Here is a 26,554-nt window from a genome sequence, read left to right as displayed (position 1 = left end):
CCAACTGTGTCTGTCTGCCTGTGCGGTTTTGTTTGTTCTTTTTTCTTTTCTTCTTTTCTTCTTTTGAGATAGGACCCTCTCTGTAGCCCTGGCTGGCTTAAAACTTGCTCTGTAGACCAGGCTGGCCTTGAACTCATAGAAGTCTGCCTATCTCTGTCTCCCAAGTGCTCCATCACATGGCAACTTATGTGTGTTTTTTGCTGAGTCTTAGGAGTGCCTTTCTGGGGCAAGGGGCAAGGGTGCTTTTAGGGCTCTCTGAGAGCATTGCTCATACAACCAGCTCTGTGATGGAGAGAAAGGCCTGCCTATGTACATTCGGGTTCCCATATCTGTTTTGCTGTCTATGACAACTTCTTTGAGAAGTTGCAAAACTTGCAAACCACAAAGTTTACCCTTTAGTCTATACACACAGCTCTGAGATATTCAGTGACCCAGGCCCTGGTAGCTGTCAGCCTGTTGGTATCTGACTCCTTTTCCTGTTTGTTGTTTTGGTGATACACCGAGGGCCGTGTGGCTGCTGGGTAAGCTAAGTGCTTAGTGCTGACTTATATACAGCTCTGTCACCAGTAACCTTAGCCGAGTGCACAGGCTGGACCACCACACCCCACTTCCTCTGACACCTTTCATGTGTTCATCCACGTGTTTGTAGATCTTTCAGTCCTTCTTTTAAAAATTAATTTGCTTATTTATTGTGTATGTATGCTATGTGCATATATGTGTATACTGGTATGTGTGCCTGTGCTTGTGTGTGGAGCTTAGAGGTCCCTGTTGTTTCTCTCTGTCATTCTCCATTTGTTGGGGTCCAGCCTGGACACAGGATCAGAGTTTTCAAATGGAAGGCGTATAATAAACAGACACAGATTACTTTTTAGGTACCAACTGCCAGGCAAATATTTTAAGGCTTAAAGTTGCTTCCCTCCCCTCCCCTCCCCTCCCCTCCCCTCCCCTCCCCTCCCCTCCCCTCCCCTCCCCTCCCCTCCCCTCCCCTCCCCTCCCCTCCCCTCCCCTCCTCTCCTCTCCTCTCCTTTCCTCTTTCATTGTCTCTGTCTCTCTGTCTTTGTCTCTCTCTCGTTCGCTCACTAGCTCGCAGCTGAGGCTGCATGCACGCTTCCTTCTGTGCACTCTGCTTTTCTCCCATGTGCTTTTCTTTTCCTGAACTCTCACACTACTACACACACCTCACACACACCCCGTGCTCTCTCCTTTCACTCACACACACACACACCACACACACTCCACACCTCTCTCTTCATACTCTTTCACTTGATCTCTCACCTTTCTCTTGCCCCAGTCTTCGTTGTTACTCCAAAAGCAGGCAGGAAAAAAGACATTGTACAGTCATTGCCAAATGAAATTCAGAATAACCCCATCCCACAGAGAGCCAAGAGTTAGGACTGTTCCCCAAAGTTTCAAGCTTCCCCGTTCCCAGGCCTGGGCTAAAATAGTGATAACTGCAAGCTTATCATTATTTAAACTCTCACTTTTGACTTACTATACTTGAGAGCTCAGAGCCCCGAGGTCAGACACTTGCATTTTCCCGTGAATCTCGAATGATAAATGACGTGGGCAAAGCTGCCAGGCAGTGGCCAGAAAGAATCAAGTTAACCCTTATCTCAGTAGTTCTGCCAGCTTTCTGCTTCTGCGCATTGCACGCAATGACTCTCCTATGAATCCCAGTGTTTTGATTTAGTTTTCCTAGTATATAATTTTATGCATTCTATACTGGCTTATCCCGGAACCCTCTCAAATGTTGTGCAAAACTTATTTCATAACTTCAGTACCTTTTTCCTTTCTCAGGGTCCCAATGTTGGCTCTTTTTCATGTTCTTTTTTTTTGTTTGTTTGTTTGTTTTTTTGTTTTGCAAGACAGGGTTTTTCTGTATAGCCCCAGCTGTCCTGGAACTCACTTTGTAGACCAGGCTGGCCTGGAACCTAGAAATTCTCCTGCCTCTGCCTCCCGAGTGCTGGGATTAAAGGCGTTCGCCTTTTATTGGATATTTTCTTTATTTACATTTCAAATGTTATTCTATTTCATAGTCTAATAATTTCTTCAACTTTCTGTGCAAGTCAAACAATCTGGGACTACTGCTGTGCAGTTATTGCATTGTTTCCAAGATGAGAGCGCACAGTGTGCACCTGGGCATTAGGACTGTGCTGTGCCCTGCTGTGTCCCTTTGCCTCAATTCTTGATTGTTTAAGAGTAATTGCATCAGGGAACATCTAGTTTCCCAGAATTCACCAGAGCAGAAGGAGGAAGAAATAGTCAGATATAACAGAGTACACACCAAGGCCAGCTGAAAAGCAGTCTTGCACAAAGGAAATCTATACAGCTGTTGTCCAGGGCTAAGGTTAGGAGAATGGGAACAACTGGTTTTTACAAAGAGCTGTTGCTTAGGGAGAGAACAATGCCTACCTGGAGGGAGTGGGGCAAGTCCAAAGGGCAGAGCATCAGGTGCCAGAGCTCTTCCTAACTTGCCTTTGGCTGTAGCTTCTGCAGGGTGCAGCAGAGACAGAAGAACATGCTCACACTGCACAGAACCTTGTCTCTCCGAGTCCTCAGAAAGGAAGTCACTCAGGCCTACCTCAGAGAGAAGGTCAAACAGTAAGTTAGGAACTGGGAGGAGCTGGGGGTTCCCTGAGTGGCAGAAGTATATTGAGACCTGCTTTTGGTACCTAAGTGGTCAGAGCTGTGGTGGGATGCTTTGGTGTCCTTTCCTCTGACTTGAAGGTAAGAGATGGACTGGAACCAGTGTGGCTCTGGAGCCTTGGGCCCTGTGTAGGCATAGTGTCTGGGGCTTTGGGGTATCTGGTGCTTATAGGTAGGCATGGTGGCTGGCCCCAGGTCCTATGGAAACAATGCTCCTATCTCTTGGTCCAAGAGAGGGGTGGCAGTGGGGTAATGCTCACCCTTGTGTGCTTACCAGGTGCCAGAGGTTTTTGACTAACCCAAGGGCACCATGTCTTACTAGGATACAAGGCATGGGGCTGAGATGGGAGGCTTGCTTGGTTCTGATCTGTAGTGTGGTACACTCAGATCCCGCACAATTGTGCTGCTTTGCCTGAATGGACTACAGAGTCAGGTCTGGGCCATCACAGGCCTGTCTATGGTGGTCTCTGCAAATGAAATCCTTTCTCTTCAGGATAAAGTGCCACTGGGCAACCAAGACTCAGGTTCTGTATCTGAGGGAGGGCCCCTGTTAGGCTGTGAGAAAGGCTCTGAGGGCTTTGCAGACTGTAAATTGGACAGATCTGAGAGCTTTGGTTTCCCCTCTGGGGAGATGTTTGGTGTAGATAAGGGACACTAGCTTCTGGGCATGCATCAGCCGTGGGCTGTCAACCCTCAGAACAGCTAGCCACTTTCCAGTCAGACCAGGCAGGGCAAGGGAAGCCAGGGAAGGATAGGACTGCATACCCTCTCCCCGGGGCCTTGTTCTTGCAATCATGGGAATAGGGTCTTCTGCTCTCCTTCAGGGAGGTTTGGTCACATGGCACCCCCGGTAATAATCACCTTGGCTGCTTTTATCAGATAGCAACCAGTAGAGGGAAGTCCTCTGGGTTTAGTTGTCTCACCGATGGGAAGCAGTCCTTTGATAAGGGCTATCTACCTAAGCTGACCTTCGCCTGCTGGGCTTTCTGACCTAACAGTCCTTTGTGCAATAGACCCATGGCCCAGGGCCAAGTCAAGATGCTCATCTGGAAAGACACTGAGTTGTGTACAGGTGGATATACCCATTGGTCTTGGCACAGCCTTGCCTGTGTGGGCTGCCTGGTGGAGTAGCTGGAGAGTTTCCATTTTAGTTGCTGGTTGCAGATTTACAGGGAGGGAAGCAGGTGGTTCTGAGAAGTCACATCAAGGTTTGGTTTCGTCCCCAGGGAGCAGCCAATGCCCTTGTTGGGGCCACTGTGGCTGTCTGACTTCTTTCCTAACTTCTAGCCAGTGGGTAGAGAGTGGGGGATCATGAGAGGTGCTAGCTATTATGGGGGGCCCTGGTTAGCTCTGGAACTTTCTTGTCTGAGGAGTAGCAGGAGGAGATAGTGTGAGTCCCAGACAGTTACCGTGATGTCTACAGGTGAGAAGGCGCTAGACATCTGACCCCTTTCCAGCTGCCCCTCAGGTCCTGTTGCTAGAGAATGGTTTTGTTTTCAGAGGGATGCAGGCTTAGATGGGCAGGCTCCTCTCCACTTTCCCCCTTACTCTCCCCGCAGCATTTCAGGTCTAGACAGGGTAGGCAACAGATCCAGGCTGCGGCCCACTGGTCAGTGCTGACACCTCTGCTTCCCTCTCCTCCCAGGGATTCCAGAAAGGACTCCTAGAGTTGCTTCTGTTGTAATGATCTGTAAAACAAAGTTTCTATGACAACTGTTTTGGCTGCTACAGTCTCTTTCTGTTTAGATTAAGCAGTTCAGGAAGCCAGGCAGGGTGGTCTCCGGAAGCCTGATCTGCTCAATGGTTTGCTGAGATGGTGCAGGGCAGGGAAGATGAATGATTCTGGCTGCTGTTGCTCTTCCTCTTCCTCCTCCTCCTCCTTCTCTTCCTCATCTTCCTTCTCCCTCTTCAACTTTGTTTGGTGGTTGTAGTAGGGGAGTGTAGCTATTCATATACCCTTCAACCCTTGACTGAAGACAGGAGACGTCCTCCTTTCCACCAGAAGCACAGACTGTGCAGCCTTGGGAGGGATGCACATGAGGAAGGGAGGGGGGAAGAGAACAGCCATGCCAGCCAGATCAGCCCTGTGGATGGGGCGACAGCTGCTGAAGGCAAATCCTAGCTTTGTTTTTGAGACAGGGTCTCACTAAGCTCTGGCTGGATTGGAGCTTGTTATGTGGGTTGCACTGGTCTTGAACCCATGGAGCGTTGTCTGCTTCTGCCTGCTGGGAGTAAAAGGGTCCTCCACCTAGGGGCTTTCTTGACTCCTGAATCCCCAATCTGGGAACTTGTAGTTGCATGGCTTCCTAGCTAAACAGGTGATGGCCATCATAGCTCTATCCAAGGGCAGATTCCTGTACTGGGGACACTTGGATATGGCTCTTGTACCGGCCAGCCTGGATGGTCTCTTGCAGCCAGGGAGGCCATCAAGAGTATCCTGGTCCTGCGTTTACTCCCCTGGACATTAGGTGGTACCCAAAGCTGAGACAGGAGGTCTAGCCCCAGTGACCTGACTCTAGAGCCTCTGGGAATGTGGCTGGTTCTCTAGATGAAGCCTCCCTCACCCCTGCTTTCTTTCTTTCCCATGACCCCTGGAGCTTGAGCCCATATTCCTGGTTAGATTGCTAGAATTCCCATGACCACTGGAGCTTGAGCCCAAAATACTGGTTAGATTGCTAGAGGCTCCTGTTTTCCACCTGCCTCTGCCAGACTCTGTTCTTGGCATTTGTAGATGCCGGTCTATGAGCCACACATGGAGCCTTTTGGTCATTTCCCTGGCACAGATGTTTCTCCGATCCCTGCCAGGTTATGTGGCATGCAGTGTTGTCTCTGGCTGTGGCCATGTAGTTGGTAGGGCACACACCGCCAACTTTTTCTCTGTGCACCTGCTGAGGCTTCTCTAGTTGGAGGTCTTGTTTATGAGTGAGAAACAGGGAACTAACTTCTGGCTGCTGTGCTGTCCTTAGAGCTGCCTGGTGGCGCTAATGTGCTTCAGCGCCACCCACACTGCCCAGCAAAGCTCCTTCCTGTCTGTCCTTAGTGCTACAGGGACCTTGAGAGGACTTTGCTACCCAGACCCGACTGTGCTTGGTGGGGCCACCTGTGCTCAGTCCTTTGAGCTTTCACTGTGAAGTGGAGGGAGCCAGGCACACCCCTCCCCTGGTTGCCATGGTTTCCACACAGCAACATTTTAATTTTAGCGCTGACATTTTCCAGGCAGATTCAGAGATGCTGGCCACAGTCTCAGTGGCCTGGGGGAGGAAGAGAAAGCGGTCACCCCCCCACCCCCCGCCCAAGCTGATGGTGGGGTCAGCTAGGCCTGGGGCCAATACCATTCTGAATGTGGTACTGCTGTGAGAAGTGACTTAAGATGGCAGAAATGACAGGGGCCCTGCAAGAATCTTTCTTGCCTTAGGTTTGTTTTTTTTTTTTTTTTTTTTTGAGAGACAGGGTTTCTCTGTGTAGCCCTGGCTGTCCTGGAACTCACTCTGTAGACAATGCTGGCCTCAAACTCAGAAGTCCGCCTTCCTCTGCCTCCTGAGTGCTGGGATTAAAGGTGTGCGCCATCACTACCCTGCTCCTGCCTTAGTTTTTAATGGCTTCTGAGGATCCCGTGGCACTCTAGACTCTGTCTGCAGTGGCTTTTCTCTGAGTCTCAGAATGTCCCTGTTCCTGTAAGGACAGCTAGAGCTCATTGAAGGCTCCTGTGTTAAAAGCCTGGTTCCTGATGCAGGAGGTGGGGCTTTTGGGAAGTGACTGGTTCCTGAGGGCTCTGCCTTACTCAGTGAATTAATTCATTGATAGATTCAGAATGGGAATAGAATACTGTGAAGGGGTGCTGGCTGGAACAGCATGTGAGACCCCGACCCTCCCTCCGTCAGTGGTACTTACTTTGAGATGCCCCCAAGTGAGACACTGAGATGCAGAGCGATGCAAAAGCAAGAGGTTTATTTTCAGGCCTGTCGGGGTCGACCTTCAAATAGTCCCTCAAGGAGAGTTACTAAGAAAGCCACACCGAATGGCTATTACAAGCAGTTTTTATACTTTTTAGGGGCACAGGTTACATCAGCAAGATTACAGTTCGAACTTATTGGCTAAGCATATTGATCACTAAATCTATTGGCTAGCAGGCATGACAGGAATTTGAACTCTACCTGGGACTTTTCAGAGGGTCAGGTAACTATCAGTCAGTATATTCTGAGAATTTTACTCAAAAATGTTCCTGTGGGTAGAGAATAGAACTTGGCCCAGCCCTGACTCCAGGTGAGAGGGGGAAGCACTTGCTGCTCTGTAGGGGACCTGAGTTCTACATGGTCTCTCACAACCACTATCAGCTCTAGATTTCACACGCACTACTACATGCATGCAGCATACAGACGCATAAGTAGAAAATCCTTAAGTTATCGTGTGTGTACACACATGTGTATAAATAGCTTTACATCAGCTATGTATGTGTGGAGTCATTTGTAGGGAAGCTTGCTGTAGGTCTGACTCCCTCCCCTGGTGGCCAACTGTCACTCCCTCCTTCAGCTGGGGCGGGTCTCATCCCCCATCCCCCACCCCTTTGGCTGTAGTGCTGATTGGCTTGAAGTTATGTGCAGTCTGGAAGGCAGCCATAGCTGCTGTGTGCCCATCATGTCCCAGTCCTTCTCAATCTCTGACCCACATAGTCTTTCTCCCACCTCTTCCATGATGCTCCCTGAGCCCGTGGGAGAGGGATGGTGATACAGCTGTCCCAGTTGTTGACTGTGCACTCGAGGTACTGATTTTCATACTTTGATTAGTTGGGACTTCCTGGGAAAACTCAAATTCTTAAAACACTCAAGTGAAGGCGGGCAGTGGTGGCACATGCCTTTAATCCCAGCACTTGGGAGGCAGAGGCAGGTGGATTTCTGAGTTTGAGGCCAGCGTTGTCTACAGAGTGAGTTCCAGGACAGCCAGGGCTACACAGAGAAACCCTGTCTCGAAAAACCAAAAAAACAAGACAAACCCACTCAAGTGAAGATCCTAAAAGCATAGTAGTGCTCTCTCTCTTCAGGGTCCAGAACTCCCTTGTGCTGCTTTGTTCACGACACTGCTATTGTGTGCAGCTGCTCTGGTGGCTTCTCACCCTGGTGTCAGGCAGCTTTGGGTGCTATATACCATTTTACTTGGTGAAGGAGTGGCTTTGGAGGTGGCATTGAGAGTGTTTGTCATTTGCTTCTGGCTCATTCTTGAAGCTTCAACCAAGCTGACTAAGTATGCAGAGAAGAGAGAAGAAATGGTTAGCATGTGCTGGGTGCTGCCGAGTACTGGTTAGCATGTGCTAAGTGCCTGTTGTCAGTCACCTCACTGGGCAGCAGTGCCCAGCATGCTTTCCAGTTCTTTGTCTCCCTGTAGTCACCTGAGGCATCACTGCTGTGACATGTTTATTTTATAGGTGTGGAGGTGTGGGACTGATTAATGCAATTGATTAATTGATTGGCAGCTGGTCCTGGATCCCCAGCTGCTCAGAGCTGGGGCCAGGCCTGATCTCCTAGAATCTTGACTTGTTGGGCCTGCCAGCTGCTGTATGAAGGCTTGGCAGGCTGCTCTGCGACCTTCCTCAGCATGCACCCATCTCCTGTCACCTTCATAAGAAGGTGTATGTTATTAGTGACACGGGCGTATGGGATGTTGCCAGTGCTCAAGGGCAGCTTGTAATGGCACCAAACTGGCTAGTTGAGCCCTGACGTTTTTGTTTGTTTTGTGTTTTTGTTTTTTGTTTGTTTTTGTCTCTGAGTGGCTAGCTGTCCACAGGAAGTGTGACAGCTTTCTCTTCTGGAAGAATGAATGAGTTAGTGTTCCTATTCGCCTTGACTCTGAGGGCACCTAGCTTTCAACCTTGGGTCCTTGGTACCTCCTTGGGCCCCCAGAGGATCTTCTGCTCCATGGGCAAACAAGAGCCAGTATATCTGTGCTCATTTAATCTCGAGGTCTTGAAGCTAAATTTTAGAATAGCTGTAACTACCCAGTCCTCTGGGCCTCCTGGACAAGTTCTAGTCCAGGCTTCACTCCGTGAGCTCAGTCTGTCTCCGGTGCTTACCCAGCTGGGCTGTAACTGGAGACCTGCTCTGTGGTGAGCCAGACACTACTCTCTGAGGGCAGTGAGCAGCTGCTCTAGCTCCTTGCTCAGTGGCGTTGGGAAAAACCATTGCTGTGAGTCCTTCAAGCCAGGGGATACTTCTCCCTACAGCACCTGTGGCCCCAGGAAGGGAAGGTGTCCTCTGCCTGTCTCTGTCCCCTATAAAGAAGACTGTGAAGTCCTTAGTGCCTGTCATTTCAGTCTTGATGGACACACTATATTGAGTGAGAGCCAAGCTGTGTTGGAAATTCTTGTCCTTCCTGTGGGAGCCTGCGAGTCCCTGCTATACTTGCTTCTCTCCCTAAGAGATCACTGTCACAGTGCTGTCCTCTTGAAGAGGCTCATGTCACTTCTCTTACCTGCTGTAGGATCATGCGTCCAGATGATGCCAACGTGGCTGGCAATGTTCATGGAGGGACCATTCTGAAGATGATTGAGGAGGCCGGGGCCATCATCAGCACGAGGCACTGTAACAGCCAGAATGGGGTAAGTGCTGGGTGTGTGCGATTCATGTGCACTTGGGTTATGCATAGACTGTGGATTCTATGGCCACAAGGCCACAGCAGTGTGGGGTCGGGAAAGTAGTTCACATGGATCCCAGATCTACAGTGTTCCTGTCTTGCCCACCCACTGTGTCTTCTGGAGGTCTGACAGTCAGCCTTGCTTGGGGGTCCCATGGAATAAGGTTTGTTTTTCACCTCAGTGTGGAGTTGGGAAATCAGCAGAGACAAGCTGCTGGACAGCTGAAGGGCTCTCACCTCCTCCCATGCCTCAGGGCTCTGTCTTGAGCCCTGCTAGCTCCTTGGTTGTGGTCAGAAATACTCTGTGCCTGTGTGAATCTGCTATCATGTTTGAGAGCTGAGTCCCATTTCCGTCCCTGACTAGGTGGCTGCGGGCTCGAGCTTCGGTTCTCTGGGCCTCAGCTGTGTTCTGAGTATGAAGCTCCACAGCAGGCCCTGCGTGTTGCTGAGGCTGGTGTTTCACTTCCCCGGGAGTTGTGCAGTGTGAGGTGGCCCTGCAGCTAGGACAGGCAGGACAGGCTGTTTGTGTTTAGAACTTTGTGGACTCTGTAGGCAGTCATCTCAGGACAGTGCAGAAGCACCTGGCACTTTTTTCCTGAAGGCCAGCCGTGGGGGGGGGGGGGGGGGGAGAGTGGCAGACTCTCAGTGTCTCAGTGACAGCTGCATGTGGTGACAGGGGCAGAGGTGTCGCAGGGAGTCTGTGATGCACAGCTCTATAGGCTGTGGGTCTTAGCTAGTGCCTGCTGGGCAGAGAGGAAGAAGTCCCCACCTTACTTAAAGAAAGTGGGTAGATTCACAGGACCCCACGAGGCTCTATTCAGAACAGAGAACCCAGAGGAAGTACCATTTATCCTGACTTGGCCAAGCTGGCAAGCTGGAGCAAGGGACATCCTGTGATGTACAGCTTGTGTACTGGCTAGTTTTGTGTCAACTTGACACAGCTGGAGTTATCACAGAGAAAGGAGCTTCAGTTGAGGAAATGCCTCCATGAGATCCAACTGTAAGGCATTTCCTCAATTAGTGATCAAGGGGGAAAGGCCCTTTGTGGGTGGAACCATCTCTGGGCTGGTAGTCTTGGGTTCTATAAGAGAGCAGGCTGAGCAAGCCAGGGGAGGCAAGCCAGTAAGGAACATCCCTCCGTGGCCTCTGCATCAGCTCCTGCTTCCTGACCTGCTTGAGTTCCAGTCCTGACTTCCTTGGTGATGAACAGCAATGTGAAAAGTGTAAGCTGAATAAACCCTTTCCTCCCCAACTTGCTTCTTGGTCATGATGTTTGTGCAGGAGTAGAAACCCTGACTAAGACAAATTGGTACCAGCAGAGTGGGGTATTCCTGTGACAACCTGGCCATGTTTTAGGGAGGATTGTGGAAGGACTTTGGAACTTTGGGCCAGAAGATCCATTCGGTGTTAAGAGCTCTGTCAGATGTTGTGTAGGAGCTTGGAAGATAATGTTGAAAACAGTGCAGAAGATGGAGGCCTGGCTTGTGAAATTTCAGAGGGAAAATTAAAGACTCTCTTCAGGGCCATTGTTACTTTGGTTGTGAGGATTCTGTGCTTCTGGTTAGCTGGGGCTGAAGAATCAGCTGTGATTAACAAGATACCAGAACTACTAAAGCAAAAACTTTGCATTACTGGGACTATTGATGCTGGTTAGCTGGAGCTAAGAAATTAGCAGTGATTAAGAAGAGACCAGCATCATTGAGGTGACATCTTCTGGGAAGTGTTTTCTGAGAGCACAGAGGATGTGTTCCAGAGATAGCTAAGGTTGTACCTTGTGCTGTGGCTGGACTTGGTAATGTGTAAGAGTCACCCAGGTGGTACTGATTTTGAAGGCATGAAGGGGTCACACAGAGCAGCTGAGGCTCGGCACTGTGAGAGGCTATGGAAGGCCATTGGTGAAGGTGCAGCCTCAGTTGCAATTGACGGCCCAGGACTGAAGGGGTCATGCAGTGTTTTGGAGATACCAGTACCATGAGATGACCACCAAGAGCAGCAGCAGCAGTGGAGTACAGGCATCTGGAGCCTAGAGGACGACGTATGTGCTACAAAGGGCATGGCTGGAGAAGTGACCCAAGCCCATGGAGGAGCCCAGAAGATCGTGAGTTGGGTCCCAGACGTTGGACGGTTGGAGATTGATTTTTGCTTTTGATTGTGACTGTGCCCTGATATTTTCCCTCTTGAAGGAAGAAACTTATTTAGTGGAGCCCACAGTTAAGAGACTTTTAATTGTAAAAAGACTTTGGATTTTAAAAGAGATGGATATTTTAAAGAGATTGAAAATTTAAGAATATGTAAAGACTGTGGGACGTTTAAAGTTATTTAGATCTTGGGGATGAATAAGAATGTAAGGGTTGAGGCTTACTAGTGATGTGTTTGTGTGTCAAGTTGACAAGGGGTCAATTGTACTGGCTAGTTTTGTGTCAACTTGACACAGCTGGAGTTATCACAGAGAAAGGAGCTTCAGTTGAGGAAATGCCTCCATGAGATCCAACTGTAAGGCATTTCCTCAATTAGTGTTCAAGGGGGAAAGGCCCTTTGTGGGTGGAACCATCTCTGGGCTGGTAGTCTTGGGTTCTATAAGAGAGCAGGCTGAGCAAGCCAGGGGAGGCAAGCCAGTAAGGAACATCCCTCCGTGGCCTCTGCATCAGCTCCTGCTTCCTGACCTGCTTGAGTTCCAGTCCTGACTTCCTTGGTGATGAACAGCAGTATGGAAGTGTAAGCTGAATAAACCCTTTCCTCCCCAACTTGCTTCTTGGTCATGATGTTTGTGCAGGAATAGAAACCCTGACTAAGATAGCTTGTGATAACAAGGCACAGAATGCCTTGTAACAATGCCTCCTGTTAAAGTTTATTCATTGTACTTCATATATATTGTACTTTCTTCAAATAAAGTTTTATGCAAACTTGCATTGAACAAATCTATTGATACTATTTAAGCAAAAATGTGCTGGCTTGTGTATGTGTCTATGTCATGTTGCTCACATTCTTTGCTAACCACGATGAATGATACTTGGAGTTCCCATCAGTGACCTTGATGTGACTGTTGTCGTTGTTTGAGGCTGTCATGAACTGTTGTCCTGCAGGGCAGTGGTGTGCATGTTCCAGGCTGTTTGGTCCCTTTTATTTCTATCTCCTTGGGTGTCTGCATTACTTGAGAGACCACATAGCTAAACTTAATTCTGTAGTCACCTCTCCATGTTACATGAATCTCACTTTATTAATTTTGGTTTTTGCTCTTTGAGATAGGGTCACGTAGAGCAGCTTTGGCTGGCCTTGAACTTAATGGAGCTGGTGATGAATTTGAACTTTCAATATCTTTTTCACTTTACTTATGTATTTATGTAATTATTTATTTGGAGGGTGTTTTGGTTTGTGTATGCTCATCAGGGAGTGCCACTATTAGAAGGTGTGGCCCTGTTGGAGTAGGTGTGTCACTGTGGGTGTGGGTTTTAAGACCCTCATCCTAGCTGCCTGGAAGCCAGTATTCTGCTAGCAGCTTCCAGATGAAGATGTAGAACTCGGGGCTGGTGAGATGGCTCAGTGGGTAAGAGCACCCGACTGCTCTTCCGAAGGTCCAGAGTTCAAATCCCAGCAACCACATGGTGGCTCACAACCATCCGCAACGAGATCTGGCGCCCTCTTCTGGAGTGTCTGAAGACAGCTACAGTGTACTTACATATAATAAATAAATCTTAAAAAAAAAAAAAAAAAAAAAAAGATGTAGAACTCTCAGCTCCTTCTGCACCATGCCTGCCTGGATGCTGCCATGTTCCCACTTTAATGATAATGAACTAAACCTCTGAACCTGTAAGCCAGCCCCAATTAAATGTTCTTATAAGAGTTGCCTTGGTCATGGTGTCTGCTCACAGAAGTGAAACCCTACGACAGAGAGTGTATGTGTGCTGTAGCATGTGGGTGACTTTCTGTAGTGGTCTCTCTCTCTGTCTGTCTGTCTGTCTGTCTGTCTGTCTCTCTCCTGTGTAGTTTCCAGAGAATGAATGTGGGCCATCCAGTTTGTCAGCAAGCATCCCTACTGGCCGAGGCATCGTGCTGGCCTGAATTTGAACTTCTGATCTTCCTGTCTTTACCTCCTAAGTGTGGGACTAAGAGAAGATCAAAGCAGCCTGTGTATGTGGTGCTGAGCACTAACCCCAGGGCCTGGTGTGCACTGGGCAGACACGCTGCCAGTTCAGCTACAGTCTCTGTCCCAGTGACTTCACATTAGAAATGGTGAAGCTTTGTGAGGAAGCAAAATGAAAAGCTGAGCTAGACTGAAGACCAAGCCAAGTTGTGACTTGGGAGGAAGAATTCTTGGCAGGCATTGCTCTGTGTTACTGCAGTGAATGAACATGGGAAAGACAGGAGGAAGACAGCTCCGTGGTTCATGTCCAGGAAGTTGTCTGATCTGGAGAGAAGATCAAACGAGCCACAGCATTCCCTTCAGCCCAAGGGTTGTCGAGAGCCAGGCCTGATCCCTGACTCAAGGCTGAGGGAGCAGAGTTCGCTGAGGCAGCTGCAGAAGGGCAGGTGGAAGCTAACTGAGCCTGCCACAAGGTATAAGCAAGGACAGTGGCTGTGATGTAGATGTGCAGGTGAAGCATCAGGTGCTACTGCTGAGGCCGCCTCGAGTCACCTGGAGCACTGGAAAACACAGACGTTTACATTACAATTTAGAACAGTAGCAAAATTACAGTCATAAAATTACAGTAGCAAGGAGGACTGGTGAGGTGGCTTAGCGGGTAAGAGTACTGATTGCTCTTCCGAAGGTCCCGAGTTCAAATCCCAGCAACCACATGGTGGTTCACAGCCACCTGTAATGAGATCTGACGCTCTCTTCTGGTGCGTCTTGTGTATAATAATAAATAAATCCTTGGGTCCGAGCAAGCAGGGCTTGAGCAAGCAGGGACTGAGTGAGCAGAGTTGACCTGAGCGAACAGGGCCAACTGGATAGAGCAGGGTTGACCAGAACGAGCAGAGGTCCTAAAAATTCAATTCCCAACAACCACATGAAGGTTTACAACTATCTGTACAGCTACAGTGCACTCACATACATTAAATAATCTTAAAAAAATGAAGTAGCAATGAAAATAATTTTATGGTTGGGGTCATCACAATATGGGGAATTGTATTAAAAGGTTGCTGAGAACTACTGGTCTAGAGACTTGTGGTGGCACGTGGCCCCAGCAGACAACAGACTTAGGGCGCAGATGAAGCAGCCTCTACGTGAAGATGTCATCTGGGACTTCCACAGCTGAAGAGGAGACACCAGGCTTGGGCAGCACAGGTTGCCTCTCCTGTTGAGGGCTGAGGCAGCTGGTAACTAGGTGGAAGCCAGTACTCCAGGGCCTTCCCAGAATCCCAGAGCCCCTAAGATGACTGTGCTAAGTGCATTCTGCCTGTGCCCTGTGAAAGCAGCACCTGCTTCCTGAGTGGACAGCTGAAGATTTTAAACTCACTGTTGAGACCCTACTGCTCCCAGAAAAGATAATAACGCTGCCCTGTCACCTTAGCTCCTAGTGAGGCCGAAGCAGGAGGGTCACAGTTTCACAGTGAGTTCAAAGCCCGTTTCGACGACTCAGTGACATACCATCTCAGAATGAAGATTAAAGAGAAGACCTGTGCTGAGTGCTTGCTTAGAATGTGAGAAGCCCTAGGTTCAGTCTTCAGTCCTGCAAAGAGAAGCAAAACTACTTCTCATTGATGATGTGGTTTGTCACCCAGGACACCGATGTGCCTGCTGACAAGACCGCCATTCTGAAGCCCCTGCATCAACGGGGAGTCCCAGCTCACAAGTGTCCTCTGAGAAGTGGGTTTCCATGGAGACGTGGAGAAGTCCAGCATTCCTAGTTGGCAGGAATCTGGAAGCAGCGGAGTCTGGCTGTCTTGGTTAACTTAGGGTTGATGGTGGAGGAGAGACTGTACGTGTGGTCCGGACAGTAGAAGAACCTGAGGTGGAAGGTGTACTGAGGACGCCCCTGCTCAGTGCCACCTCACGGTCACACTTTACAGCTGAGGAGATCCTGTGACGCTCAAAGCCAGTGACTGGGTCTCTGAGAGGAACTGTCCTGGGGAACATTGGAACCATGGGGCTAGGATGTCACAGAAACGCACTTGGCAGGGCAGTGGCAGTGTGGGGACAGGCTGTGAGGGCTCCTGGATTAGAGAAGGGCAGTTGCTACTGCAGCTGCAGTATTGTATTTGAAGAGAGGCAAGATCCATCCATAAGGTTAGAGGGCTTAGGTAATGGTTAACAGATTTTCAAAGCAGTACCAGACTTTTGAAGCAGGTCTTGGTGTACAGGTATTGGTGGAGGAAGGCTGTGTGGCATCATGCTGTCACACACGTGCCAGGCCACCACGGTCGGTGTGAGCAGTCTCTATGAATGCCTCTGTTCACTCCCTGTATCTGCTCTATTATGGGGTCCTGCCAACTGTTGTATCTCCACTAGCCTGGATAAATCCAGGACAGCCTGTCAGCAGCAGAAACTGCTCTGGCACTAGTAGATTGTCTGGGGAGTCATAGTTGGTGTCACCTTGTGGTAGAGTTCATGCCAGACCTCTGTTTGTCTTCAAAGCACTTATGTCATCTGAGTGCTGTGCCTTCAGGCCCCGTGACTCAGTCATTGCCCAGATGCTCCACTCCTGATCCTTTCACATAGGTGGGTAGAGTTTTCACACATGTATTTTTGGGCTCCCAGGTATTTAGACCACAGCTTGGCATTCAGGCTGACCAGTGGAGAAGTAGGAGCTTGGATGCACTGAATGAGCCACACAGGCATGATGTGGCGGGGGTGGGGAGGGTTGCACAGGCCTTGGCTTCATTCTGTAGGGAAGGGCCCGTCCTTAGAGCTTGGTGCATGGGGTGCCCTCTGGTGGCTGTAGGGAGATGCGCTGGCTGTCTCAGAGGCCACCCTTTATGTAGAGAAGCTTCAAGAGAAAGGCAGTGGGTGTCTGAGGGAAGCTTGTGAGGACAGGTGGGAGGGCAGTGATGCCATTAAGTTAGGCCAGGCATGGTGGCACATGTATGTATCACCAGTATGCAGGAGCAAGGGGCAGGAGAATTGCTATGAGTTCCAGGACAGCCAAGGCCCTAAAGTCTCCAAAAAAAAAAAAAGGTAGGAGTAAGCACGGCCATCCAGAGAGCAGTGCTGTAGCTCATGTGATGCCCACCCCATGCTTCAGGGGTGTGGGCACATTGTCACTGCGGGCCTGAGCCACCTACAGAGCAGCTCTGCTCTGTGGAACTCATGCTTTGAGTCCCTGTTTCCTTGGGCTCTAAACCTGGGGCCTGTGTTTGGATCTTCTTTTCTCCTGCCTTGGACATTGGCCATAGTGATCAGCGGTGTCACCACCTGCCCTGGGTCTGCTGCTACCGCTTCTTAGCAGAGTGCCTCTCTGGTCAGCGTCCCCTCTCACTGTGTCAGTACCCAGTATAGTAGCCAGAGCCCCTCTGGATGTGACTTCAGTATATCACGTGGTAAGGCAGTGGGCGTTAGCTCTGGAGTCAAAGCCAAAGTTCCTGCCCACCCCCTCTCCCCGTTCCCCCTACTCTGGGCATTATTCCTGTGGTTCCTTCTTGAGCACCCTGAGTGTGTTCCTGTCTCTAGGGCTTTTGTTGTGTCTCTCCTCCCTGTCCGAGCTGCTCTTCCCTAGACATAGCAGGGATTTTTTTTTTTCTCTCTCTCTCTCTGTGGACCTGGCTACCCTGGTGCAGACAGGGAGCAGGGCCATGTCGGGCTGGGCTTTGCTTTCTTCAGGCTAGAAGTGAATTAAAAGGCTCCTGGGGTCAGCACAAATGGAGCTCTGTGTTCTCCTCCTGCCTCAGGGCTTCAGTTAGCATCCTCCATCACTGAGGGGAGACTGACACTGATGAGAGAAGACTAAAAAGGGAGCCCAGCCTTTGTGCCCTCCTTTCCCAGTGGCCCTTGGTCTGCCTTTGACTCTAGCTCTCCTGACTTTGCGTCTGGCCTGAGGTCAGCCTCAGGACTTATGTCTTTCTGCTGTCCCAGCTTCTCATCGGGGTTTCAGACCTGCATCCTCTCACCTGACCGTGGCTGTGTGCTGCATCCCCACAGGGACTTCTGAGCACCTGACTGTGTGCCCCCTCGTTTACTTATTTATAGTCCTGCTGACTATAAATACCAGGGCCACAGGACAGGCATGCTGACCTGTCCCACTGGAGGTAGCCCAGAGGGTGGGCCTTGGTATGCTGGGTAACAGCTAGGTGAGTTCCTGCCTCAGACATGAGTGTGTGTGTGTGAGCATGTGCCCACGTTTTGTCCCTGTAGGGATCCAACTTAACCTTACTGCCAAGTAGTGCTGCCTGGCCTTAGTCACCTCTCGCTTGGTTCACAGCGCACGGGATAGTGTCATGCTTGCCTGGCTCCACCTAGCTTTTGCCTTTCCAGCTTCTGCCAGTAGGTGGCGCCATAGTCAGAAGAATGAACTGGTGAACTACTCTTTAATCCCCTTTTACTTTGCATAAATAAGCAGTATAGTGGATGGGAGGATCTTAAGCCCTGCAGATGGAAGTGGGGGAAGTGCAGGGTGAGAGAACACAGCCCTCTCTAGAATCTTTCATTTCCTGCCCAGTCTTAGTTGCTTTGCTGAGGTCTGTCTCTGTGCTGTCTGTGTTACCGGGAGATTTCAGCCTCCAGCCTGTTTGTGTGGGAATTGCCCGGGAGAGCATTGAGCAAGGTTCTTTCCCGAGGATGTAGGTTCTAGGAGGGAGATGTGCTCCTGACTCCAGGGAGCAGGTGAGTTCTCAGTAGGTGGGAGGGCTGGGAGGGCTGGTTTAGCAGGTGAGGGGTTAGCTAGTCTCTGTAGGAGGGCTTGTGGGTGAGCAGTGTCAGATATAAACACTGGGAGGAGGAAGATGCTGCAGTGGGCTTGTCTTCTCACAGGCTGATCAATCTCTCTCTCTCTCTTTCTCCTCTCCCTCCCTCCTTCCCCCCTCCCCCACCCCCGTTGAGTTTGCCACCCTCATGAGCCTCAGCTGACTTTGGGACTTTTGTGGGCTGAGGTTCTGGAGTCCTTGACATGGCTGAAGCCAGGTCAGAGCTGCGTGTTCTCTCTGGGATCCCTCCGTTCCCTACAGTGGAGACTGATAGCAAACTCCTGAGGCCTTCCTCTGGCCTCACACTGTGTGCACACATGCACATGACATACATGTAAGCACAATCATAAACCATACACACACATGGGGGTGACACAGCCGGGCTGGGACTAATGGTTTCTGCCTGCTCTGCAGCTGTGGCCAGCTGTCCTTCCATCGTGGCTCTTGTCAAAGGGTCATTGTAAGGAGTGGCTGAGAAGTGACTCCTCACTCACCAGCCTAGTGAGCCCAGAGGTCTTATCTTGAGAAAGCTGCTTGTTCCAGGAGAAGGTCACAAAGTCCAAGTGCTGGTGTGGCAGGTGAGGGAGGGCCCATGGTGTCACTGCAGACACCAGGTCATCTGGTATTTTATTAATAAGATGGAAGAGAAGCCTATTCAATAAAGGCACCCTGAGGTGCCTGTGACCCTGGCGGGGTGGGGTGGGGGTGTCACTGGCCTTTTAAGGGCTCTTTAGTAGTGCATATCGGAACACTGACCCCTGAAGTGCAGAGGATGTTGGGTGTGAAGGTCATGGCTACAGCATTGCTTATGCTACGCCACAACTGAAGCTGGTGTGTGTCTAACACGAGATGGAGATCCCTAGTCAGTCTGATCACTAAAACAATTGCCAGGACCCCAGGAATAGGTGTGGAAGACACAACTGGTGTTCAGCTTTTGTGAAGGGTTCAGTACCTACTCATCTATCTATTTATTGAGTCTTTTTAAGTCCGGGTCTTGTTTTGTACTCTAGGTAGACCTCAGACACAGGTAACTTGTGTAGCCCAGGCTTGCCTTGGAACCCTCCCCTCCACTCCTAGTCCTCCTGTCTTTCTTAATGCTGGGATTGCAGGTGTGTGCCACCAGGCCCTACTTAATGGCCTTATGTTAAGAGACAATAATGTTAATCTAATAATCATGCTCTTCAACCATGAACCCAGAAGAAGGGCTTTATAAGACTTGAGTCCATTTGTGTCTTTATCTCAGACTTCTAGTCTGAAAATTGGAGAGATGAAGTTTTACACCCAGCTTAATTTTTGTTTCAGCAGCCCTAACAGACTAAGAAGCAACCTATAGGACAGTCCAGGTTAGACCAAGACTCAGCCTGTAGGACAGTCCAGGTTAGACCAAGACTCAGCCTGTAGGACAGTCTAGATTAGACTGCAAGGGGTGGGTTTTGAGGGTGAAGAGCAGTTAGTCACCATGCTTGCATCCACCATCTGGGCCTCACTGTGGGGCTGATGCCATGTACCCAGGGCTTGCAGGTGACTCAGGGACAAACTGGCTGGAGCTATACTTGGTACCAGATGCTCTTTTAATAATTTAGAATTTTGAATCATGAGTCTGGGTCATCTGTTTAAAGGTTCAGAGTGTGTATGTGGGGGGCGGGGAGAGAGAAAAGACAGAGAGACAGAGACTACTAGTCTCTAGTGCCCTGGGGATACCACTTCCATAGATGGCCTGTTCTGTTCCTGTGCACTCTCTGGCCGGTCCCTCTGGTACCACATTGAAGGTGGGTAACATAGCAACAATAGGAAGATGATTTTCCTTGTTGAGGAAGATGCGACTGTGAAGATGTATTTGGGAGGTGCATAGCTACTACCTAACACTAAAGCAGGCCAGAGAGAGACCAGGCAGCCAAGCCCGACCCGAGCCCTCACTGCTTCTCTTGGGAAGGGGAGTGAGGCTACCCCCTTTCTAGCTCTGTGTGCTTTTCCAATATTCCTTGTGAAGCAGCAGTGCATGTTGATTGTAGAAAAATAAGAAGAAATGTCCTGGTAAGCACATGGCAGCGACTCTGAGGTACTCTCTGGTGTCTCTCCACGCTTAGGCTAGAAGTGTCCCTCAGTCCCATTATTCTACAGTGAGGAACAAAGCGGGCAGTTTTGCAGAGCATCTCTGTCGTAAGGACTTGCTGGGCTGGACTGGGCTGATGTCTTTTTCTGGTCTTTGCAGGAGCGCTGTGTGGCTGCCCTGGCACGGGTGGAGCGCACCGACTTCCTGTCACCCATGTGCATCGGCGAGGTGGCTCATGTCAGTGCAGAGATCACCTACACTTCCAAGCACTCTGTGGAGGTCCAGGTCCATGTGATGTCGGAGAACATCCTCACAGGTAACTAACTCCCAGGTGCTTCTCACCAGCCAACCCTCAGCGGTAGCATCTTTGAGCACGGACCACAATAGTGTTCTGGTTCGCTTTTTGTTGTTGTGGTGAAACACGAACCAAAACTAACTTGGGGAAGAAAGGCTTTGTTTCGGTTTAGAGGCCACAGCCATCACTGGGGAGACCATACTGAAGCAGAGATGGTGGAGGAATGCAGTTTACAGGCTCCCTACCTCTGGCTTGCTCAGCTGCCTTTCTTAAACAGCCGAGGCCAACTGCCTAGACATGGTAGACTTCCTCCAGCCAGACCAGGATTCCCAGCCTGCTCCCTCTCCTTCTTGAGACCACTTAGTCCACGGCTGCCACCTGTGCCTCTGTATCTACCCGCTATTCTAGACCTTGCCTTGTATGACTTTGCAGAGGCTCCTGGACCAATCTGCCCCTGCCCATCTAGAAACCAGGTTGGGTGAGCCATTGCCTTTGGTTCATCTGAACCTTTTCCTTGGCTTTGGTAACTATGGAAACCTTTCTCCTCTTCTCTGTTGGCATCATGAGTGTGGAGCTCCTTCTCATGAAGAGCTTACGTTTCTTTTGTAACCGGGCTGGGAGCGCAGGCCCTTTTGCCCAACTCTGCCTGTGGTCCATATGCCTTGGAGGTTGGGCTGCTTCGTTCTTTCCTTGTTCCCAGGTCTCTGCAGTGGTGACCTCATGGAGTGGTGACTGAGAGCTGACTAAGGGGCTCAGGTCTTTTTGGGAATGGCTAAGAACAGAGCGCTCCATCTGGAACATTCCAATGATTTCAGCAGGGATGGACTCAAATGGGCTGTGTGAGCCCAGCCACTATGTACTGGAAGGCTGCGAGGCCTCTGCTCTGCTCTCAGGCCCTTTGGCATTAGAGTGTCTCTCCGGCCATGGCACAGGAAGGCACAGCTATGTACCACTCGGGGAAGAGAGGCCAGCGCAGGGAGGGTTTTCTATCTGTCCTATGGACCTTCCTCTGCTGGGTCTAGCTGGGGTTGCTGTCACCTCTGACCACCCCTGGGGTCCTTGGTCTTCGTGTTTGTTTGAAACCAGCCAGTAGATCTTTTCACTGTGGGAAACTTCAGCTTCAGAAACTGTATGGGGCTTGCCTTAAGAATGGATTCCCAAGGGAATATCGATGGCTCAGTGCTTAAAAGCACTGGCCACTCCTAACAGAGGACCTGGGTTTGATTCCTAGGATGCACATGGTGGCTCACATCTGTCTTAACTCCAGTGTCAGGGCATCTGTTGCCCTCTTCCTACCTCCAAGGGCACCAGATGTGCACACAGTGTACACACATACATATTTACACACATAAAATAATATAGTTTAAAAGAAATCACATTTCTGCCTAATCTGTAACAACCAAAGCCTCAGCCCCCAGGAGCCCAAGGAGCAGAGGGCACTGCAGTGTGTGAGTCAGGAGAGAGGCAGTGCATAAAGATGCTCTGGAGTTTATAGAATTGTCAAGATCCTCTGTCCCCATAGCAGAGAAGCCCAACCCACAGGTCATTGGTGCTAGGACTGGTAATCTGCCATAGGTCATAGACCTCCTGGCATCTCTTGTCACTGATCTTTGTACAGCTGTGTAGCCAATGAAAGGATGACATGGCCATCTGGAAGAGCTTGGGTTACAGGCTACAGGACAAACACTCTTAGAGGGTTTAACCAAACCACATATTCTCACATTCTCTTAAGAAAGCCTTACTCAGAGCTGGGCGTGGTGGCGCACGCCTTTAATCCCAGCACTCGGGAGGCAGAGGCAGGCGGATTTCTGAGTTCGAGGCCAGCCTGGTCTACAAAGTGAGTTCCAGGACAGCCAGGGCTATACAGAGAAACCCTGTCTCAAAAAAAAACAATAAATAAATAAATAAATAAATAAATAAATAAATAAATAAATGCCTTACTCAGACCAGAAGAAAATAACAGATTTCCTAGAGAATAAATAAATAAATAAATAAATAAATAAATAAAAGTCTTACTCAGACCAGAAGAAAATAACAGAACCAGAAGAAAATAACAGATTTCCTAGAGCTGGAATTCTAGGTGGTTGTGAGCTGCCTGCTGTGGGTCCTGGGGACTGTACTGGGGTCCTCTGCAAGAGCAGGAAATGCTCTCAGCAGCTGAGCTTTCTACACATAGACACATGTGTACACAGCAAAGGAGTGAGGGCACGGGTGGCCGCCCACACCTTGGGTCCTGGCACTTGGAGGTGGAGGTCTCTGAGTGTGAGGCAGCCTGGTCTACTGAGTGCATGTGTGGTTTGTTAGGGCTGCAGAGGCGATGGCAGCAGTTGAGAGCACTGGCTGCTTTTCCTCAGAAGCTGGGTTCAATTCCCAGCACCTACATGTAGGCTCACTGCCACTTTCACTCCAGTTCCAGGGGATGTGATCCCTTCCTCTAGCCTCTGGGAATACCAAACATGCGTGTGTTGCACAGACTTACATGCAGCAAAATACTAGTACACATACAACAAACTGTTTTAAGTAATCAAAATGCTTCTTAAAAGAAAATACTTTAAGAAGCAGCCTGGCCTTTTGCCCTCACTCCATAGCAACTCTTTCCCTAGAGTTCCCTCCTGCCCTAAGGGTGAACAGGGAGGGAGGGAGGGAGCACTGCCAAGGAGGTGGAGGGAGCAGGCTTGAAGGGCAGAGGCAGTGCTGGCACTGTGCTCAGGACAAGGATGGGTACTATTCACCCTTACTGTTCAGGGGAAGCATGGCCTTGCAGCTCTTCTCGGTGGGGCCTGGCCGTTGTCTCAGATCCTCCTGCTGCTGCTTCTTCCTGTAGCACAGATGGAGACAGCCTGTTGTCAGAGCAGAAAGGGCTGAGAGTCTTCCCGTGGCTTAGTTGTCTGACCCCAGAGCCCATTGTTGTAGACTGGACACTGGTACTTTCTCCCTACCATTTCCCAGCCCATACGTCCACTGGAAGGTGGCCTGACTTCCAGCCATTTGATCTAACACCACACTGACTCTATGCCCTATCTGAATGGATGAGTTCTGGGACACAGAGGAGAGGTGCACACTCAGGGCTGCAGCCTGTGTGAAGGCTGAACTTGATATTCGTGGGACCTCACCTAGAGACACCCTCTATCTGGGCTGAGCTGCAATGCAAAGTCAGCTGTGAGCACAAACCTGGCCACCACCCTTTCTTGAGATGCCACACGTGCATCTCTGGGGCGTCGGAGTATTAGCTCATGGGACGCCATTGCTGTGTGCTGCTCGGGGCCATAGCAGGGGGCTGGTGAGGTTTGAAGAGGACTGTAGTGCAGCAGTCTCGACAATGGCCCCACTGAAGAGTGGAGATTACACAATTAGTGGTTTGTCTCAGTGCTGTTCATTTAGGTTTAGCAGGCCACTTGGGTTTCCATGGAAACCAGCTCTTCATGCTGGCTCTGAGTCCAACAGGAAATCTTTATTCTCAAAAGCAGGTTGTCAGATTCACTCAGTCAAAGCATGGGAAAATGTTTTCCCATAGTGTCTGCCTGTGGTTCTCAGGCGGGGGAGCCTGCAGCCTTATCCTGGGGCGCCACGTGTCTGGGTGCGGCTGAGAGGCCTGCCACTGTGGAATAGGAGAACCCTTGCAGGCTGTCTTTTAACACCCTCCTTGTGGGAGGGCTTGACTGGGAGCCTGGCGATGTGCTTGTTGTAACCTTAGGGAAGCCCTAGGTCTCTACTGGGAAGGTGTGTTAGGGTAGCTAGTGGAAACTTCTTCTCCAGGGTGGCAGCACCCACCTCTACTGCTCCTGTCTCTTGTTGTCCCCATTGTGCCCTGAGTCTTTGATATCGTCAAAGCCACTTCTCAAAGGCATACTCACATATTTTCTGAGGTGACTGGAACTGGAGATCCCTGGGTACACGTGTACTTAGGACATGACCAAGTTGCTTCAAAGCTCTTGACTTCTCTGGGATTCTGGCTTCTTTTGGATAAGTAGAGACCAGGCTCACAGACCAGTGGCCTGTGACACCAGGAACCTCTCATCCAGAAAGGCTTTCCTGCCTTGGAATCAATTCTGCTCCATGTCTTAGCTCAGTGCCACAAGTAAGTCTGAGCCTGTTGCCTTCATGGGGAAGAAGTTCTGGGTTGGAGCTTTTACATTACCTCCTGGACGGTAAGGGGGGATGAGAAGCGACTGGCCTGCCCACACTGGCCTGAGGAGCAGACCCAGGTGTCTGCACTTTGGGCAGTGGTTGGTGGTACCTGTCCTGACACTTCAAGGCCTACTCTCATCTGCAGTCTCCACAGTCCATGAGTCTTGGTGTGGGTGCTGCCTACCAGTGAAAACTCTTGCAGCATTTGGTCTTCTGGAAGATTCCTTCTAGTTTGAGCTGAGGGTGTCAAGTCTTCATAAGGCAACAGCAGTATCTCCTGGTAGGGACTTGGGTGGGGTAGTGGCTTGGCCTGGCCTCATCAGCCCTCCTGCATCTAACAGGTCCTTTCTCTGCTGGTAGAGCCACAGCTTCACCCAGTTTCTGTGAAGCTAGCCTCAGGGCTGAGTCAGTCAGAACCTGTCCTCTGATGTCTTCCCAACAGCCTCTGTAAGGGGAGAGCTACCACAGATGGAGCACTGGGATGGGGGTGGGGTGTCCTGGGCCCACACAGCCCCTCTGCACACTGGGAAGTCTGCTCCCATGCTTCCATGATGACAGTATCCTCAGGCCAGGAGGCTGGACAGAGCCTTGGAGATTGGGAGCTAGAAGTAACAGTGCTTCAGCCCTGGCACGCTCAGGGCTGGTAGCACCACCTGCCAGTGTAGCCAAAGGAAGGGATCACTCATGTGATTTTTCTTCTCTTAAGGTACCAAAAAGCTGACCAATAAAGCCACCTTGTGGTATGTGCCCCTGTCATTGAAGAATGTGGACAAGGTCCTTGAGGTGCCTCCCATTGTGGTAAGATGACCCCTTCACTTTTCTCTTGGGGGAATGCAGAACCTGGGTCCCTCTGAGTTGGGGGAGGCTCATTTAGCTGCAGGAGCAGCCTTGAGGAGCGTCAGGTAGACTGTAGCACTCAGGCCCAGGGCCTGGCAGGGCCTCTCTGGATGGGTGAGGGACATCGAGCTCAGGTCCTGAGGACACACTGGTTTGCAGGGCGTGTAACTCATGGGATGCGATTGTCAGCGACCTGCATCCCACGCTAGGGCATCCCTGTGTTGTACTTGTACAGCAGACAAAGCTGATGATAGACTTATGAGTGCTGTATTCCAGTGAGAGTCAGGCAGACTACACCAGGCAAGCAACCCCCAAAGTCCCAGAGAACAGGATTGTACCTCAGCCACTGGTGCACCTGTGTGAGGACTTGGTCTTATGTGGCCCTGCTTTCTCCTGTGCTGGTATCTGCCTCCTGTCTGTCTAGTGTGAGTAGAACCTTGGTTGGATGAGAAGAGTCTGTGGTGTTTGTCTCTAGAGTGGGTCCTACTACCAGTAGGCTGTCTAGGACAGTGTTGTGTGACAAAATTTTTGTTGAGGAGGCATAACATACACATATGCATGATCCAGGTAGGGGGTCCACAACAGACCAAAGTTTGGATACCACCCAAGTCCAACTTGGTAAATCAGTGAATTTTATTGGGGTTTATTACAGGAGCTGAAATCATTTAGACAGCCGCATCACCAAAGCCCACCCCAGCATGGGTTGCAGCTCACAGAAGCTGGGGACCTAGAGCATGCTACACAGCCTGTGGGTCACAACTCTCAACAGGCTGGGGAGTGTCCTTTCCAAATGACTGGCTTGGTCTGTTTAAACTTCTTCCAGGCAGCTGGTCTGCTCTCAGAGTCTCTGAGGGTCTTCTTTGCAGCTCTGCTTCACTTCTATTTGCTTGGCAATTGGTCTGGTCTCAGAGGCATTTTTGCAGCGTAGCCTGTCACAGAGTCTTCTCTGGGTCTGCTCTTTGAGGGGGACACTCTGTTTATTGCTTGTCTGGCAGGAAGAAGGCCTAGTAAATCTAGTCAGTTTCAGGGACTTCTTGAAGCTATTGTGAGTTGTTTACTTTGTTGTTCAAAGAACTTCTCTATAGGATAGTATATTTCAATATTAGAGGAAACTTGCACAACAGGCAGTCCTTGTG

The 26,554-nt window shown here is 50.1% G+C and overlaps 1 protein-coding gene across 5 annotated transcripts in view; it reads left to right on the top strand.

Annotated features, from left to right (window-relative positions):
* Acot7 (acyl-CoA thioesterase 7) overlaps positions 1 to 26,554 on the top strand; it is a 90,085-nt gene that overhangs the window by 20,100 nt on the left and 43,431 nt on the right. For 4 of the 5 annotated variants that reach the window (XM_085838545.1, XM_021160606.3, XM_021160605.3 and 1 more), the window contains exons 2-4: positions 9,118 to 9,235; positions 20,318 to 20,474; positions 25,288 to 25,379. In XM_085838545.1, coding sequence (XP_085694671.1) covers positions 9,118 to 9,235; positions 20,318 to 20,474; positions 25,288 to 25,379 — 367 coding nt within the window. Of the gene's footprint in view, positions 1 to 2,463; positions 2,602 to 9,117; positions 9,236 to 20,317; positions 20,475 to 25,287; positions 25,380 to 26,554 lie in introns of those variants that run through there. The other variant, XM_085838544.1, reaches the window with a different exon arrangement.

The sequence above is a fragment of the Mus caroli genome, unplaced genomic scaffold, assembly GCF_978045245.1.
Source record: "Mus caroli unplaced genomic scaffold, Mus_caroli_1 scaffold_6, whole genome shotgun sequence".
Classification (NCBI taxonomy): domain Eukaryota; kingdom Metazoa; phylum Chordata; class Mammalia; order Rodentia; family Muridae; genus Mus; species Mus caroli.
This window is presented reverse-complemented; position numbering and strand designations above follow the sequence as displayed.